The sequence below is a fragment of the Centropristis striata genome, chromosome 5 (assembly GCF_030273125.1).
Source record: "Centropristis striata isolate RG_2023a ecotype Rhode Island chromosome 5, C.striata_1.0, whole genome shotgun sequence".
NCBI classification, from domain to species: domain Eukaryota; kingdom Metazoa; phylum Chordata; class Actinopteri; order Perciformes; family Serranidae; genus Centropristis; species Centropristis striata.
The window spans coordinates 21263247-21281620 of NC_081521.1; the positions used below are offsets into that span (position 1 = coordinate 21263247).

Genomic DNA, 18374 nt, shown 5'->3' on the forward strand with positions numbered 1-18374 from the left:
GGCACGATTTTGTCACGATACCATATTATTGTGATTTTAAGCATTTTGGGTTATGGTGAGTATTGTGATACATTATTGCGTTTTAACTTTAACTTCATTTTGTGTCCACAAAATTAAATTCAATCAAGAATTGTTTTGTCAAAAAAAAATTGTCAGTCTTTTCATCTCACTTCAGTCTTATTATTTCTGCCCAATGAGTCAAATCCACAGACTGACCAGCAAAGTATTCAGTCAAACTGAACTGAACTGATACCAAACATGTATGAATGACAAAAACTGCAGCATTTTCTCAAACTTTCCTCAACGCCAAGCTTAACTGCTCTGTATAGCTTCGATATGGCTGTGTCCGTGAAAAAAACCCAAAAGAGCCTATTTTTATTGCGATAGTATGACGTCAGAGGTCACATGAGCGCTTTGAAAATCACAATGACACATCCAAAAATAGCCTAAATTTGCAGAGTTATTTGGCCAACTTCCCTAGACGATATCCTGACACGGGATGCCTTTAGATTCCTTAGATCTTTTAGTTTCATATGATACCAGTATACACAGCATTTTCCTAAAAGTGAGCCCAATACGGCCTCCGGAACAAAACACCTCTAGTATTGGTTTAGCATTGCCGTCTTTCATGATGCAGTAAACTACAGTGTGATCTCACCCTCTGATTGGCCCGAGCTCCTCTGGGTTGGTGGAAGAGCTGCATGGTCCAGGCATGTCTGCCGGCCGTCCCTCGGATCAAAACAGTCACTGATGGACTTGGGTCTGTGAGGACAGAGATGATGTCATTTATGGCCTGTTGACAATTGATTTTACTTCACTAGTACATGATGGGTGATACACTCTCACCCTCAACATCTTAATAAACTGTTATCACATCAGAAGATGGATGATGAGCTACTAACTCTGCTCGTTGCCGAGAGGTTGCTCCAGCATGGCCAGGATGACCGAGTTGTCCAGGACAAAATAGCGGAAATTGCTGGCTCCTGTGGCACTGAGTCTGGCGTAGCGAATCAGGGTGTCTTCATTCAGCAGGCTGCAGGTGGAGGCAGGTCCACTGGGGGAAGGGAAGGCCCCCAACACCTGCATGATACTGGGGGAACACCAACAAGCAAACTAGGTCAATAGGGACAGACATTTTCTAGTAGTCGTGTGTGCTGTGTGGATGTTCAGCAGAAAGTCTAGATAAACTAGGTCATTGTATCAGCAGAAAAACAAAACAAATGCATAAGTTAATACAGCAACTAACACATAAAGTCCAACCAGGTTACACTATTCTTTTCAGAATAAAAAATAAAGTAAAAAGAATATGTGTAAATGTAGTTAGTAGTTGCTGTTGATATTTATAAAGATATCCAGAAATGCCCCTTAAGCTTACCAGCCTCTGGTAACAGTAGCTCACAAGTCAATAGTCAGCTGCAAGTATCAAGATCGGACCTTTTTGTTTAATACCGCTTCTAACATTACTCTGGATTTGTGCAACAGTGTTTTTGCGGGTAAGCTATTTTAGAACAATCGTCTGCTCAACCTAGAGAGCCTAATTTGCTAAATTTAGGATGAGCTCTAAAATATACAAATGTATTTCAAACATGTTTCAATCTATACTTGTAGGTTGTGACAGAGTTTAATGCATACAAGAGTAGTTTACTGTGAGCATAGCAAGTATGTGGTCAAATAGAGACAGTGGATACACTCAGAGCAGACAGATGCTGTTAACCAGAGTAGAAATTGGCAGCAGTGTCAAGTGGTAGTAGTAGTGGAAGCTGCAGCAGAAAAGTTCTCTTGCTCTGTTTTCTGTAAGACCAACATCTCAGGCTGTGGGCAGGTCAAGCTCAGTTCTGACTGCTACAACTGATGATCCAACTGGCCTCATGTCAGATTGCAGGCTATTTAGCATGCAAAGCAACATTAGCATTCCTAATGTGCTTTTCTACAATGGACATTTGTTTGCTAGCTTGTCAACAACCATTGTGCAAATCAAGTAGTGTCTATGCTTGCAGATAAGAAGGAGACTTCGTGTTTGCTGTGGTTACAAGGCCATAGCTCTTTAGTGTCGGTGTCTCACACTGCTCTCTGGATAACAGCACAATACAGGTGATGGACATTTTATGGTTAGAATTGTTTTGAGCTTTTTTCACCTCAAAAGAAGGCCCAGAACATGTAGTTATATATATATATGCTTTGCCTGTATGTGCAGATTTTCAGGTTAAAAGTGTACTGTATTTTAACAAATTGTAGTTTCAGATCCATACTGTAGTACAAACTTTGAGAAATCTCACCAGGACAAAGTCGCCTCAGCAGCGTCCTTCACCCTCATTGAAGCTGGGTTGTGCTCCTTCTCCCCTTTATGTCGGACTTCCTGTTCCTGTCTGGACTTGCTGCCAGAGATTCCCAGCTCCACAATCTCCAACACCTCTACCAAACAATCCTGATCCAAAGAAGATAGGATAGGGGATAGCATCTTAGAGCAGGAGTACACATTTTTCTTTCCAAATAAATGAGGCTAGAAACAAAATATCTGAGGGAAATTATAATTCAGTCCTTAAATGTACCTTCTCATCCAGCATGTCAGGGTGCTCTGTGAGCCACACGCAGAGAAACTGGAAGGCAGCTACAATCATGGAGTGGAGGTCTCGGGACTGAAGAGGGGCAGGACGGCTACACTGGTACACGATGTACCCACATATAGAGCTGACGGCACGTTTACGGTCTGCAGAGTCCACTCCCACCTTTACCTGGTAGAAACGTATACAAAACAATACAGGAATGTAAGTGACATTATAATATTATCAATGTCATGCACTTATGAACAGTTTTTGTAGTCTTTGGTGGGTTGGTTGCCGTTTTACAAAATGATAATACATTTGATTATTTGGGGTTTCAAAGTAAAGTTAAGTTACAGTACTGTAAATGAACAGAAATACTACAAGCATTTATGTTCATTTAAATGTAACATCAATGTTGCCTTGAGGGCCGTTTCCACTACCGCCCAATACCCGGAATGAGGCGGGTCTCACTTGGGGCTAACTTGTAATGGAGGCATACAGAGTGAGCTGATTTTTGAGAGGGTGTGGCCTCAGACTTTCCCGGCAGCCACTTTTCCCCCTAGTGGAAACACGGCTTTGGTCTCTTTACTGCTCCACAGCACTCCTTTTGTGCTATATCAAAGTGCCAGATATTTAGTTTTTATAAGCCAGTTAAGCTAAGCCAACTGTCTATTTTACTCATGTGACCTTATTTGGACACTGACATACAGTCATGAAAAAAATTATATAAAAATAATGATAACAAAAATAGCTCATAAGAGTTTAATTTAAGAGCTGATATCTAGCCATTTTCCATGGTTTTCTGGATAATAAACCAAAGCATTATCTTTGCCACCATGGAAAATTGCTTGAGTTGTTAATAGCAGGTGGAGCAGTTAACTGGGACTAGCTGTACAGCTGTTAAAAAGCAGACAAATTGCAGTATCTATCCAGCAACTTCTCTCATTCTGGTAGTTTGTGGTGTTATGTTGAAATTAGAAGTTGACAGCCCGGCTAAGTTGTTGTAATAGAAATGCAACAGCTGCTTCTGGTTGAGACACGGGGGATATGACATACAATATTCTCACATGGCTTGGCCAGCTAGTAATGATTAGAGATTGTAACATTGTGTCTCTGTGGTGTTTGGACTTTGTACCTTTACCTTGGCAAGCCCAGCCAGCAGCTCCAGAGCAGCCAGTGAAATGCTCATGTCTTGCCTCCACTGGGAGTTGAGTCTCTGAGTGACCAGGTGGATGCTGCGCACCAGCAGGCCCGCCGCCGTATCTGGAAGAGCTAGACCATATAACACCCCGAAATACCAAACACCGCAAAGGATAGAGCAAAGCAAGATACAGGCAACACAGTTAAAGTATACGGGACAACAGGAACAATGTCCTGGATGCCCAGTAATTGAAAACATGCATTAGACTTGAGTTTGAAATTAGTACCAGCACACAAATGTTGGGAAAAATCTGGTAGACTGAAATATAGAGGGTAAATAAACTGCTGAGAAACAGGGCTGAGCGATCAAATTGCGACTAAACAAAAAAATGTTGTATAAAAAATTATGTATAAATGGACAAAATTAATTACTAGGCCAATATGATCAAAATCCAGACAGAAAAAAAAAAAACAATAACATGAACCATAAATAAACTGTTGCTGTTATCTCATGGGTTTCCTGTGAAATAATGATCAATTACTATTCATTTGTAGCATTAAAAGATAGTCTTTAAGAATATGTGGAGAAGACACTGGTACAAGGTACACTTTTTCAGTTTATCTTACAATTTGCAGGGCTTACAGTTTGTTTGTTTTTTAAATCACTGCAAAGACGAAGTCTAAACACCATAGGAATGGTTTAATAATTTAATATGTTGCAGCTTCTGTAATAAACCTCTCTAAGATGTACATCTGGCTCCATTTTTTTGTTTTCTAAATGTATGATGGGCAATAAAATCCCAAATAATGCTAAACTGTCTACAGTGTACGTAACAACTGTCTCCAGACTCCTGCCCACTCTCAAATCTTGCTTTTCCTGTCCAGAACAGAGCCTCACAACACAATGGAACCATCCCGTCCCACAGGAACCCCACAGCACCCCCCTCCCATTTCCTGCAGGACAAAGTCGGCCATAAGCAGGACAGTGTTGTGGGCAAAAATGTGTTTTATATATTTTTTTCATTTTCTATTTAACTAATTTATCTAAAAAAATTCCTGCCACATGTCAAGATACTGAATGTGTTTACATGGAGAGAAATATCCCAGTTACGAGAGAATATGCAGGTTATGATGTTTACATCAGCACAGAAAAATTGGGTTATTCAAATCCCCATATAAATGATTAATACTAATATCCCAGTTTCTGATTACTGCATTCTATGTGCATGCTCCAGATATATGCAGTCTCTTCATTACCAAAAGAATTTTGTTTATTCATCACTCCAGAAGTGAGACACTTTTGCTGCCACTATTGTTTGTGTTTCTGTTATGTCACTTGACCTGCGCAGGTATTTGGCAGTGCTCAGTAACTAGTTTAAGGTGTATAGGTGCATCTCATTAAATTAGAATATCATAGAAAGCTTATTTATGTCATTAATTAAATTCAAAAAGTGGAAATTACACATAATATAGATCCATTACACACAGAATGAAACATTTTCATGTCTTAATTTATTTAATTTCTTCTAATTATAATGATTATGGCTTACATTTAAAGAAGACCTAAAATTCAGTGTCCCAAAAAATTTGAATATTACAAAAGAACAATTTTAAAAAGTCAGAAAGGGGATGTCCATGTCAACATTATTCAAGTCAAACATCGCTCAGCCTTACTGATTAGTTGCAACCAATCAGAGAAAAAATGCAATCAGCAGACACTCCATATGTATAAGTGCAAGACTGTTGTTCAATAGCACAGCATCACAGCAAATAACTTTGTTATCACCTACAAAGACATTTTACCCAACGCTTCTTTACTCTGCATACCACTTTAACCACGTTAGCTATAAAGAGCAAATGTGTTAATTCAGTAATGTTCCAGCAACCTGTTATGCACGATCAGACCAAAGCTGGCATCTTTATGTTAAAATAGCATGCACGGATGTTAGTTTATGTCTTACCGTAGTCTCGAAGCAGGACCTGGGCAGGTCGCTCAGAGTCTGGGCTGGTGGCCTCCGTGCTTCCCCCGCTGGTGTAACTAATGCCACTGTTGGTACGGCTGTGACTCTGACTTCTCACAGTCACACTCCCATCTATACTACCCTACCACCACAAAAACACAGAAAAATTTTGACGTCCAGTCCATCACACTGCTTCTACCATTACAAAATGTTAATCGTTCATCAGAAGATAACAGCAGTGATCAGAGACTTACTGTTTCAGTCTGTGCGCCTATGGACTCCAACAGTGCTGAGTCTTGAACAAGATTTAGCATGGCACCTGAAATGGGAGGTTTGGTCAATCATTAAAACAATCATCAAATGAAATACTTAGTTACCCCAGAAAAATGGGTTAACTGAGAAAAAATACTGCACAAGTATTATAGAGAGGCAAAATAAATGCATAAAAAAAGACGAAGAAGCCAGTAGCTACCCAGAATGAGCTGTGTGTTAGTGGGGTCAGTCTCAGTTTGAAGTGCCCCAATGAGAACATTGACGAGACGTAGCCTCAGGGAGAGGAAAGACACGGGCTGGTCATGAGGCCAACCATCCTCCTCATTGAATTTTCCTTCCAACAGAACCTAAAGCAAAAAAACAAAAACAAGAGTCAACACAACATACTTGTCTTTAACTACATGTCGCTTTCCAGTACAAAAAGGTCTTAACAAGGATTCCACCTAGGCTAAGGGACAAGCTACAATGAAAATGATTAAATTCAAACCCAGACACATAAAATGTACAGATATCAAAGCCGTTACCTCTGACTTGATGTTGCCAAAATGATGCGGCAAAGGCAGCATCGCAAGCAAGATGTTGATGGAGGCTCTCCTCAGGTCGGTAGGGTTTACATACATCTTGAATTTGGACAGCTCCCTGTTCAGAGTAAACCAAATCACATGGCCTTCAAAAAAACTTAAGACAATATTCTCAAAACTTCTGAAGATAAATCTCACTAAAAAGTATATGGTTTCAGAATGTTATACAGTAAATAAAAGATGCTTTCAACATAATTTCTGTTAATTTCATCTAGCTTGCTTAGATGTTTACACAGTTTGTAGCCTACATTTGTTCATCATAGACTAAATATGCTTTTAATATACCTTTAATGACAGACAATTTGTAAAGGCCTAATGTAAGCTGCTTAGCACTACAGTCATTTGTTGTTTGCTTAAAAAGGAACCAAAGAAAAAAAATCTAACTTGCATAGCATTAGTTTCTTTTGCATTACATCAAATTGCATTGTACTGAAGCAAATCATGTAGTTGTTGCATATTTAAATGTATCTAAATGTATCGGACTGCAATGCATCAAGATATGTATTTAGTCGGCCTCAGACCAGAGATGCACATCCCTAGTAAACCGTTCCCAACCCTTCTAAATACATGTTAACTAATCCCAAACCAGTCTTACCTGTCTGGTACAATTGTCTCCAGGGCAGCTATGAAGTAGGGCACGACCACATTGATGCCTTTCAGGTCAGTACAGAAGAGAGAGGAAGAGTTGAGAATGATAGAAGCCAGAACTGGTCTGCAGATAAAATCGGAGATCTGGAGACCCTGAATCAGGACCATGTAGAACCTGCAGGAAGAGAAAGAGGAATACTTATTTTGCAGTTTGAAAATCAATAAAACCACATGTCCACAGCTAGGCTGATATTAGTTTTAAGTTACCTGGACAGGTAAACAGGCAGAATATCTTCTCCAGTTTTCTTGCTACAGAAAATGCGGCAGAGAGTCCCGCAGGCCTCGGCTCGTCCTGCCTCGTAGCTCTCTGGGAATTCATTGGCGTCAAACATGGGGTTGGACACCATGGAGTCAGTGGACATTTGGGAACCTTTCCTTCTCAGCTCCAGACCTACTTGAGTGGCTATCGCTGTAGAGAGTGTCAAGAGACAGAAAATGAAAGGACTCTGAATTGTAATGCAGTCATTAGTATCCATGCATGTATGAGAAACAGGCAAACATAGACATGTAGCTACTATATGCACACTACAATAAAAAGGAAACATAGGGGGAAAAATAGGAGGAAAAAAAGCACCATAAAGCAAACATTTAATTGCTATCACAACAAGAGAGACTTCAATGACTGCAAACACACACACATCATTTAAAAGCATTCAAAAGGGAACTCTGACACAAAGAGTTTACCGTTGAAGTTCGACCTAACATATGACCAAGTGTAGTGTGCTGGTAATAAAATGTTTTCAGCTGCAAGACCACAAAGCAAAATCCCTGTGTCAGCTCCCTCGCTGTCGCAATTATATGACTGTCAATCAAGGTACAGAACATTCACTTCATGCATTGAGGCACCAAACCAATAAAACTGAAACTCAAGTGAACTGACAATACAAAAGGAAATAACGAAAACCAAAACATTAATGCTGAACTTGTTGGGGGAGGGGGGGGGGGGGGGGGGGGTCTGAAAATAAATAATAAAGATTAGTGTGACCAAAAAAGGAAAGAAAATGAGAACTTAAAACGGGGTGGCGTTGTCACAAACTGGCAACGTTATGGTCGAGACAAGTGGTCAGTTGGTGAAACCCATTCCATCACCTTTGGAGAAACGCTGAGAGAACGCTGGTGAACTTTTATATATGACAAGCAGTGGGGAACAGAAAAACAATGGCGATAATGGGCGATGATCATGAGGAACTCAACTAAAAAGCAGGAAGATTTGTCAAGAAACGCAAATCAAGTGAGGAAAAAAGCTGCCGTTCCTACTTACAAGATTTATAAGAAAGGAGAATTTGGATAAAAGAGGCTGCAAGATAACAGAAATAGTGGAGAGACACAAAATCAAAGCAGATCCAATATTTGGGGGTTCAATTCATATCAGGCATGAATTGTGTTGTTTTTTTGTTTTCCTCAATACATGACTTACAACTCTTTAACATTAATCAGACATGGTAGACACGTGCAGGACACTACACCAGAAAGAGAAAAATAAATGGAGAGCCAATGATAAGCCAATTTCTTTTCACATATTAAGTACTGTATGTGCTTTCACTGACTCCTCTAGTGATGATTGTACCAATAAAAAGGCTGTATGAAGTCCTTAGCATATGGTCATAGTCTATATGCAGTTTTAGCCAGGTTTAAATAGTTGGTAGATGTAAATGGATTAGAATCAGATGGAAATCTCATACCAGGCCACTTCTAACCAAGCCCTCCACACACAGAGAGGCACAAAGAAGTTCCAGAGAAAATGGTGAAAAAAGGAAAGGATATCTCAACGACATACAGTAAAAAATAACAGACGCCAAAAACATAGATAACTCCACAAAAACACACTAATGAACAGCAACGAAACCACCTGCCCATGCATAAACGCAATTAACCATCGCCTCACTTCTTACCCGTCATGCTGGGGTCTCTGCTGAGGCCGCTGTGGAGCTTACAGTGGACCAGTGCGGCGTCGAAAAGCCACTGGCCAAACAGATTAAGGATGCTGTTGACCTTTGGCCGGGCCGGGGCCGGCAAGGGCCGAGTCTCCCAGCTGCTCTGGTTGGGGCTGGAGAGCAGGGTCGGGGAGGACGAAGTTTGCTGCTGCTGCTGTTGCTGCTGGGATGCTTTGGTTGGTTGACTACCACTGCCCTGCGGGGTGGGGAGGGATGGAGGAAGACATTTGATCAGGCTGTTGGCAAGATGACTAGTATAACTAACAGATCACACACAAAGTTTAGATACAAAAAATACTATTTCCTGAGATTTCTTCACTTTCTTCACAAAAAATATAACATGTTTTATTTAAAAAAACTGTAAAAGCTCTCATAAAGCAATTTCAATTCATAAAAAATTCTACAGAACTGCATATGAAGATGAATATACAGGTGCATCTCAATAAATTAGAATATCATAGAAAGTTTATTTATGTCAGTAATTCAATTCAAAAAGTCCATTATACACATACTGAAACATTTCATATCTTAAATTATTGAATTTCTTCTAATTATAATGATTATGGCTTACATTTAATGAAGATCTAAAATTCAGTGTCTCAAAAGATATAACACTGCACTCACTGTTAATTATGGTTTAATGTAATGCTTGAACTTACAGTTGAACTCTTGCTCGTGGTTTTAGTGACCACTGTATGCCTTTGCTTGCGGCTGTGAGGGGGCGTCGTGTTGGTGATGGAGGGGGGCGGAGACATGCTCATTCTGTTGACTGGGGTGGGCGGGGCACTGTCAGCTCTGGGACGTGATATACCTGTCGACAGGAACGTAAAATGAGCTGGGGTCTAGAGTTAGTGTTTTTTTCCCTCCATAGCAGGAAGTTTAAAGATTTTCTGATTAGACAACAAGAAAAACAATTGCATCCCTCCACTTTTTCAAGTGGACAGACCTTGTTATGGTTAAATATAATCATTTGAAGCCCATTAATGTTATGAAATAAAGTGGCTGTAGAGTTGTGTCTTGATCATAGACAGTATTCATTTGTATACATGCAAGACAATGGTTAGACACAAATCAGCAATAATCGATATCCGTCCATCTTGATTGACTTTTGGTACTCGCAAGAGTCCCCTTGTTGATGATCTTGTAGGGTTAATCTGAACATTCAGAACATATCATTTTGGTCCAGCAAGACTAACCCCAGTTGTTAATATCATCACCACCAATAAACAGACTCCATCATATGCCCCATCACATTATTCAATGTATCAGCTGATGTCTGTACCATGAGAGAGCAGAGCTGGAGAAAAAGTGAACACCCTTTCCCGTACATCTCTCTTTTCAATTGAGACACCTACAGTGTAAAGAGAAAAATCACACTGACATGTTTCTATTCAAAACAGATCAAACAGATATAACTGACTGACATCCTCCATCTTGGTTGTACTCAGGAGTACTGCCCAGGATAACAAGTGGAAGGGAGTAAAACTGTTACAACAAATGAATGCCTGGAATTGGCCTCAATCGTTTCACTTTCAGTTCATATTAACATTCACTAATTACTATTTTTACACTTCTGTGTTCTAAAAAATATGTGTGTTTGAAATCTAATTGCAGCTCCCTTTGATTTCATTTCAGTATGAAAATGTCATTTTTTCACCTTGACAACTGCTTGTGAACTCAATAAACACTATTTCTGCTTTTCTTTCTATCAAAGTACCACCCCTTTTGCAGGTACTGCAGGAGAGGCTTCAAGAAATGAGCCCATGCAGCAATTATGTAACAGCAAAAGCAGGTTGAATGTGCTGGATTCCTTTACTAATGCAGGTAGCTGCCTATGAACTAGGAACAACACAATTCAAAAAAACGTAAAACACAACATCATAAACTGCAAAACAGTAATGCTAACATATCTTTGGCAAAAAGTGCAAAAACCATCCCATGACTAAGCTTTTCATTTGAACTCTTACCTAAGAAGGCATCCACTAAGCAGCTGATGCCCCTCATGGCCCTGAAGAAGATCTGTGGTAGTTGTTTCAAACACGGATGCAGCACCACTTCATGAGGGATACCGCTGGAGTTAAGAAACTGTTCTTGAAACTTTGGAGTGGTGCTCACTATCGCAGGGTTGCTCAGGTCCACTGGGTTGCTAAAAAAAAACACAATATGCAAATTCATCGACTGAGCAAAATGCTTACAAATGCATCTTGAAGCTGATTTAGATATATATATCAAATATCTGATTCTGCCATGGCTAGGAAGGAATGGAATCAGTTCTCTCATTTATTATTGTCAGCACTGATTGTACTTTTTCAGGCTAGTAAAAAAGTTATGTACCTAAGCATGTGGAGAAAGCGGTACCACGTCTGTGCCACACAGTCATTGTCCATCTCTAAAGGAATCAGACTGGCGTCTTCATCAGGAACTTTAAAAGGTGGGAAGGACGGTCCGTGTGTGAAGCGCAAGAGCCTGGGTTGAAGAAATTAGATAGTAATGTACAGATTATCACACTCAGTAGAGAATATGAACACTTATGTTATTATTTTTCCTACTTTCATTACAACAACCAACACATTTCCCACTTCAGAGGATTCCACTCTTTAGTCCAAAATTAGCTTTGATGCTTGAGAAAGGAATTAAACAGGTTAGACAAGACAAGTGACCATTTATCTTAACTCCTATCAAACAACAACTCAACCTGAACTCACTTTCACTGACAAACTGTATGAAACATTTTCAGTACTATATCCAAGTTGGGGCTGAGTTGCTGCCAGTCTAACCTGGAGGTGAGGGCGCAGGCCACTCTGCTCCACTGTTCTACAACAGGAGGGTGGTGTCTCCAGTTGGCCAGCATCTCCCTTGCCGTCTTCCAATATGGTGGTGTGGGAAAGCATCGGGCACATGCCAGTAGCCACACCTCGAACAGCACTGCCATTAACTTCTCTGCCAGTTTCTCTGCCACCCCAACTGAAAGATATTAGGGAATATTGGTATGATTAAATATTATTAACCGAGTAAAAACAGAGAGCGGTGGTTGTGAATAACAGAGTGGGGCATACCTCCGACTGTGGGCGGGGCAAGTAATGTGTCGTTGATGCGAAGCAGGAAGAGCAACAGCACCTCCCAGGTTTCCCTCACCATGGAAACAGACTCGCGTGCCAATTTCTGAACTGCAGTCAGGACCTGCTGGCAAAGCCTGATGTGGTTCAGACTGTGCTGTTCAGGCCTGGAGGGAGAGACGGGGTGTTTGAAATGAGGGGAAGGGAAGAAGTATAATGAAAAGAAAAGTCATCATAAGCAGCATTTCCATTATTCTGTAATTGCTCATTTTTGATCTGTAAAAATTTGACATTTTATAACCTCTCCAGTCATAATGCCTTGTGAAAATAATTCTCTCTAAGCTGCACGCTTCACTGCTACGAAAAAAGCATAAGAAGCAAATTGATATGAGCCATCAACAGGTAATTACTCATTTATTTTCAAAGAGTTTATATTCATTTTTATTTTTTTATCTATCATAAAAGGCCTATAGCAAACATAAATTATTTGATTTCAAGTTGGTAGCAGCATGTTTTGCTGTTATAAGCCAGACAGGCTCCCACCACAATTTCAAAATGAACCATAAATATTTTTAAACTTCTCAATGGGAAGGGTCTAGGGTATTCAATCCTATGCAATGTAAGGCTAACTCACAGCTCTGGCTGTGATAATTCCCTGCTTCCCAGGGCTGTGGACTTGCTGGCTGTGCACTCTCCCTCAGGGTCGGGGCAAGGCCCCCTGTTCCCAGCACAACTGTCAACCAAGGCAGACCGTCCTCAGTGTGTCAAACAACCCAACTTATTTTTAAAAATAAAAAAAACCAGACCCCCCTTCTCGTTTCCACTGCAATAAAATTTATTTATTTAGATATTTTTTAAATACGGATATTATGCACTGGGTCTATTGATGGGACTTATTTTAATCTACATCTCTTGATTATGCTGTTCTTTATTTAGCCTGCCTATCCGTTGTTTTCAAGCTAAATAAACACAGATAATCTTTGCCTGGAATTTTTTCTGCTTGTTCTGGAAATTGAAATCTTCAAGGACACGTGGATCGGCACGAAGGCAAACCCTGATTATAAGTAGTCAGCAATATATCATATAGGGTGACTAAGAGCCACAGACATTGTGAAAAACAAAAGTATACATTTGAATTGAAAACTTCAGCTAAAGGGAGATAAAGGCTTTGACATACCTTGGCACAAAGACGTTGTAGAGATGTTTGAGGATGGTCTGGACATACATATTGGGCTCCTTGACGACAGGCTGAGGCATAGAGTCCCTGGGTGACACCAGGGCCATCATCCAGTCTGTGTACACATCCACACACAGCTTGACAGTGTCCCCCTCTAAAGGGAGGGTGAGGCCATAACACAGCACCTCCATGGTCCATTTTACCTAGAAACCAAATTGTTTTAATCCATTTATGTGAAGTATTGGTTTATATATTCTCACATTTCACTATGTAGCATTTTGCTTATACCAAGTCCTGTATCCCACTGCACACAGACATAACTCCAGTGCCTAAAACATATTTCAACAGTGTCATATTCTGCAAGCGCTGCCAGCTGTTTGATATAATACAGTTCCTTTATGTCCGTCTGCACTGTGTCAAGACAGTAAGCATAAGGAGTTTAGCACATACTGTCTTATAATAAGGAAGGCCAAAGGGCAAGATGATGATAGCAATAACAATACACGGCTTCTTCAAACCACATGTTTTGAGTTTCTTGCTAAATAAAAAGCAGACCTGATATTCTAAAGACAAGTGATGCATAAAAAACTGAAAATCTTCCTCCAGTCAATGTTACATTTAAACATTTGTGTAAAAGACAGAGCATGCCCCAATTATGCTCATGTTCCTGACCTAAGTCTTACATGTTTATTATCTGCCAATACCAAGTCCAATCCAAGATTTTATTTTTTCCTGCATAATAAAGCTACAAACTTCCCCTCTAGTCGGCCTTCATTGCATAACAGCCATTTTCCTGCAACATTCTCTATAATTTCTTACAGTGATTTGTATAATATTCATGAAAAGGAGAAAGCCAGTGTGGATAAGTGGTGGCAGGAAGGTCTATCCAAGCTTTATCCTCAGCATTAAATCAAGTACAAAGCACCACCAACACTTGGTGCTATATGTTGTACCTGAAAAATATTGCTAAAATATTTTGAAACCATCACAGCTCCTCTCCAATCCCTTCCTGACACATGCTGCCATGGCATATACTGAAACTGCTGGCTCGCTGTGAGCTCTGCAGTTTACTTGCTCACAGCGGTGTGTGTTAGCAGATGTTCTATCAGAGCACTTTGTTGACAACATCCTGATTAAAAACACTAATATTGTTTAGTACGTAACATATAGTGTTTGCTTCCCGAAGTATTTTTTGGCATAAAAAACATACAAATAGGTACACACACTGTGTTCACAGTGGTTAACATGGAAGGTGAATTGAAGTGAAGGGAGGGAGAAAGTGTCTTGCGTTTTAGGTCTAAGCCTCCTGCAGAGAAAGGAGAAAGTCTCTCTCTGTAGCACTCCACCAGTCATGCCTTTAAATGCTACAGTAGCTTCACCAAACATACTCCTGGGTAAAAGACATATGACTGCCCAACTGGGATTTGCCTAATGGCATTTAAATGGGCTTTGAAAGCAGGAGGGGGGAAAAGCACTGATCTCATGAGATAATAATTTAACTCTTTGGCTGTAATGTTGAACATTACATCTTGGCAAAATCAGGGTCTACTTCCATACTATAACCCCCACAGGGAAACACGACAGTGGAAGCATCATGGCAAAAAAAAATTAAAGGAATGATAAACTAACCCAAAATCAAAGAGGTCCTTAAATAATTCCTGCAATCCATGCAGCCTCATGACACAATGACACAGAACACTAATCCAGTATAGCGCTGGTCGCAGTCTAGCTAGATGCAAAATATACAGGAACATAGAAAAACTTAAGTGCAAATATATAGAAGGAAGCAAGGGAGAACCAGTACAAATCTAGGTGTGCAAACCTGATAATGACATACTAAAGAGGAAGTTTAGCTGTGATACTGATGATGCTTCCACAAAATACTGAAAGACAGGGTCTGAAGAGGTTTGGAAATTACATTTTTTTACTTTCTTCTACAATTCCAAACATTTCTAATGCACTTTGCCTAGTTATTATTGGGTATAAGGTTTAGACTTCAAAAATAAAAGTTAATTTCATCCAACCGCAAATATCACAGTGCAGTTACTTTGAACCATACTTGTCAAAGTAATGACACAGATATCTGAATGTACAATAAAGACACCCGAAGAATGCAGTTGGCAAGAGCCGGCAGCCACTGTTTTTTTTTATTCAGACTTCTTACTGTGTAGGTTATTAGCCTCTTAGTAGCCTTATTGTATATGCTAATAGACTCTGTATACGCTAATAATCTCTAATAGCCTCTGCTTTCATATGGCACTTAAGAAAACACCAGCAATGTAGGAGGCAGCTTTTTGATGTATATGATGTGTACATCAAATTGCAGCATATCATATTGATTGTGCAGAGGAAAAATGTATGTACAGTAATGAACCTAACCAGTATGGCCACACTAATTATTTGCATCACATTCAAACACCTGATATAAGTATTTTAACCTCAGTTAAAGTAATTAAATGCCTTGAGTTTTTACTAAGGATACCCCTGTTGTATAATATAACTTGCTTTTTTTTTTAAATAGGTAGCACCACTACATGCCAAAATATCTTGACATAAATATATTTTACTTAAATTGTTCTCATGAAATGGTACGCAATAACCTAACCAAAAAAAATACCTTGATGAGGCCATTTCCCTGTACGTTATATGGGAATAAGCTTTGAAGTTGACAGGCTCTCCAAAGCTTTGCTGATGAACAAATGGCTTGGCAGACTACCAAGCATTACTATATGTTGATATGTCAAATTTCAAAGTGCATACCGCTATATGAACCTAAGGTACAACAGAGTTTCTTACCTCCTTGTCTGTCTTGAGGATGTTCTCTGTGGCGACGGGGCTAACAGCCGTGCCCAAAGGCTTGACCACAGCATTTGCCACCTCTGTGCCCACGGTCGTGGGGTAGGTGTGCAGAACACTGAGGTGGCCCTGGTCACTCTGCACCACCAACTGCAGCGAGCGCCACTCAGAATACATGCTGCTGACGTCTACTGCACTCTACTCACACCTCCTGCCTCCACCTGCAGACACACACATCCATAAGTCAACTTAACATGGGAGGTTAGAAAAACTATGAAAAGGTTAATATCTAGCACCAAATACAGTTGTGTCCTTTGCGAGAATATTTCTCCATAGCTGTCAATATGTAACCTTGCTGACATGGAAACATACACACCTCTTACACTTCGATATTTTTGATGACTATCAAAGGTCCATCAAGCAGTATAACTTTAACTTGGTTGACTGATTTACCCTTATCTTGCGAAGCTATCTACCGTAGGTGGACCCTGCTAAAATAATCGCCTAACTCATTTTTTCGAGTTTTGCAGGAAACACAAAAAACTTCACCAAAAGTTTGACATATGACATTTATTGATCATTTCACTCAAAAAGGATGTAACAAAGGATGGCTAGTGGCATAGTAATAACACTGTGTGTAAATTATGTAACTTAAGAGAAATAAATGACTAAGCCATTTTTTTTAACATGCCTTTGTGACTTAAGCAAGATAATGTAACACTTAATTTTTGAAGGTGTCTACAAAAGAGTCACACTAGCCTGTCAGAAACATGACATGACAAGTATCATGAGCATTAATGTTACTTCAAAGTGTCATTACTGTTCATGACACATCCCATGTCATGTTTATGACACGCTCATGTCACTCTTATGTAGACACATTAGAGTAAAGTGTTACCATATCTTGCTTAAGTCACAAAGGCATGTTCAAATTTGCACAAAATTGCACATTTTATTTTGACTTAGGCATAATAAATCCGCTTAAGTCACACACTTGAGATAGGCCTTTATCTTAAAGGGGTAAAATCACATGATCTGATCAACTGAGGATGTAGGCGATTTTACCATAGGTGGCCGGCGTCATGAGGAGATGATTCAGGAATCAACAAAAAAGCAATTTTGACAAAAAATGACTTAGGCGATTATTTTAACAGTGTGACGATTTCGAACAAAAATGTTAAACTATTTAAAACCCGTACTACATGCATGGAGAAATAAAGATAAACCGTGTAACGAAGATGAAATAACGTTCACTGGTTGTAAACGTCAGCTATAATGTTTGACAGTAAACACGTCAAACAGCCCAGGTTTTTATCTTGTCTCTAACGTAACGTTCTCCACTCCCAGAGAGAACAAAACAGTATTAATGCTGGTATTACATAGCACAAGCTAAATACTAACTGACTTTATGCCCTGCGAGGTTAAAGGAAGTCAAGGAGTTGGTATCCTAAACCTCGGGTCGAGGAATCACAACCAGGAAACGCTCCCGAAATTATTAGCTCGCTAACGTTAGCTAGTACCGACATCAAAACATCTTCCTCATCTTGCTGCTGACATTAGCTGAAGTTAGCTCCAAACTGGCTTCCGTGTTCCCCGAATGTCTCCCTGAATAAGACAAGAGTTTGCCGTTGAGAAAACCCGGCGGTTTTATGTGCTAACTTATCCGTTAGTTATCTCAAACTAGGTTGTAGTTGAACCGACGCTGCTAGCTAGCTTAGCTAGTGTTCGCTGCGCTAGCCCCGTCCGTTGACATTAGCAGAGCTGCTTGTCATTTTGCTAGCCACATAACTTTGCAAAGACGCTAACGTTTGCTCGCTAGCTGAGTAACCAGGAGGGGTTTCCATTTACCTTGACGAACTGGAAATGTTGGCATAACACAGCTCTGAAACTCGCCGTTTGTGCTTTCTATGTATCCAGGTCTAGACCATAACAGCGTCCATCTTCGCAATGTCAAGGCTTGAATATTGCAGCTTGGTGAGCTAACGGGAAACACGACTCGTAGAGTGTCGCCTCCTACTGGGCTGCTACAGCTACTGCGTCACACCTGACACTGCTTTAAGGTAACGAAAACTAATGAAGTAACGAAAAAAAAAATTTGAAAAAAAATTTTTTTTTTCCTTAACTGACAAAAAAGAGAGTTTTTGAAAAAGCGACAACTAACTGAAACTGTATTGTGTGGTTACAAATATAACTAAAATTATAGTGAAAATGTCCTTCGTCTTTGTCAATTTTTTTATCATACATAAACCTTTTAGGTTGATATGA

General features: G+C 39.9%; 1 protein-coding gene across 5 annotated transcripts in view; it reads right to left on the bottom strand.

Moving 5' to 3' along the window:
- Nucleotides 1-18112, bottom strand: part of ralgapb (Ral GTPase activating protein non-catalytic subunit beta) — a 28363-nt gene extending 10251 nt beyond the window's left edge. For 2 of the 5 annotated variants that reach the window (XM_059333001.1, XM_059333000.1), the window contains exons 1-20: nt 17958-18112; nt 16110-16330; nt 13314-13516; nt 12137-12303; nt 11858-12044; nt 11415-11546; nt 11048-11226; nt 9740-9891; nt 9039-9276; nt 7354-7555; nt 7094-7261; nt 6442-6556; nt 6117-6264; nt 5899-5963; nt 5645-5786; nt 3679-3815; nt 2550-2726; nt 2277-2425; nt 903-1090; nt 659-762 (exon numbers count right to left, since the gene is read on the bottom strand). In XM_059333001.1, the coding sequence (XP_059188984.1) occupies nt 659-762; nt 903-1090; nt 2277-2425; nt 2550-2726; nt 3679-3815; nt 5645-5786; nt 5899-5963; nt 6117-6264; nt 6442-6556; nt 7094-7261; nt 7354-7555; nt 9039-9276; nt 9740-9891; nt 11048-11226; nt 11415-11546; nt 11858-12044; nt 12137-12303; nt 13314-13516; nt 16110-16286 (3030 nt within the window). In that variant the 5' untranslated portion in view covers nt 16287-16330; nt 17958-18112. Of the gene's footprint in view, nt 1-658; nt 763-902; nt 1091-2276; nt 2426-2549; nt 2727-3678; nt 3816-5644; nt 5787-5898; nt 5964-6116; nt 6265-6441; nt 6557-7093; nt 7262-7353; nt 7556-8407; nt 8444-9038; nt 9277-9739; nt 9892-10362; nt 10432-11047; nt 11227-11414; nt 11547-11857; nt 12045-12136; nt 12304-13313; nt 13517-16109; nt 16331-17174; nt 17625-17957 lie in introns of those variants that run through there. The other 3 variants (XM_059332997.1, XM_059332998.1, XM_059333002.1) reach the window with 3 other exon arrangements.
- Nucleotides 18113-18374: the final 262 nt, after the last annotated feature.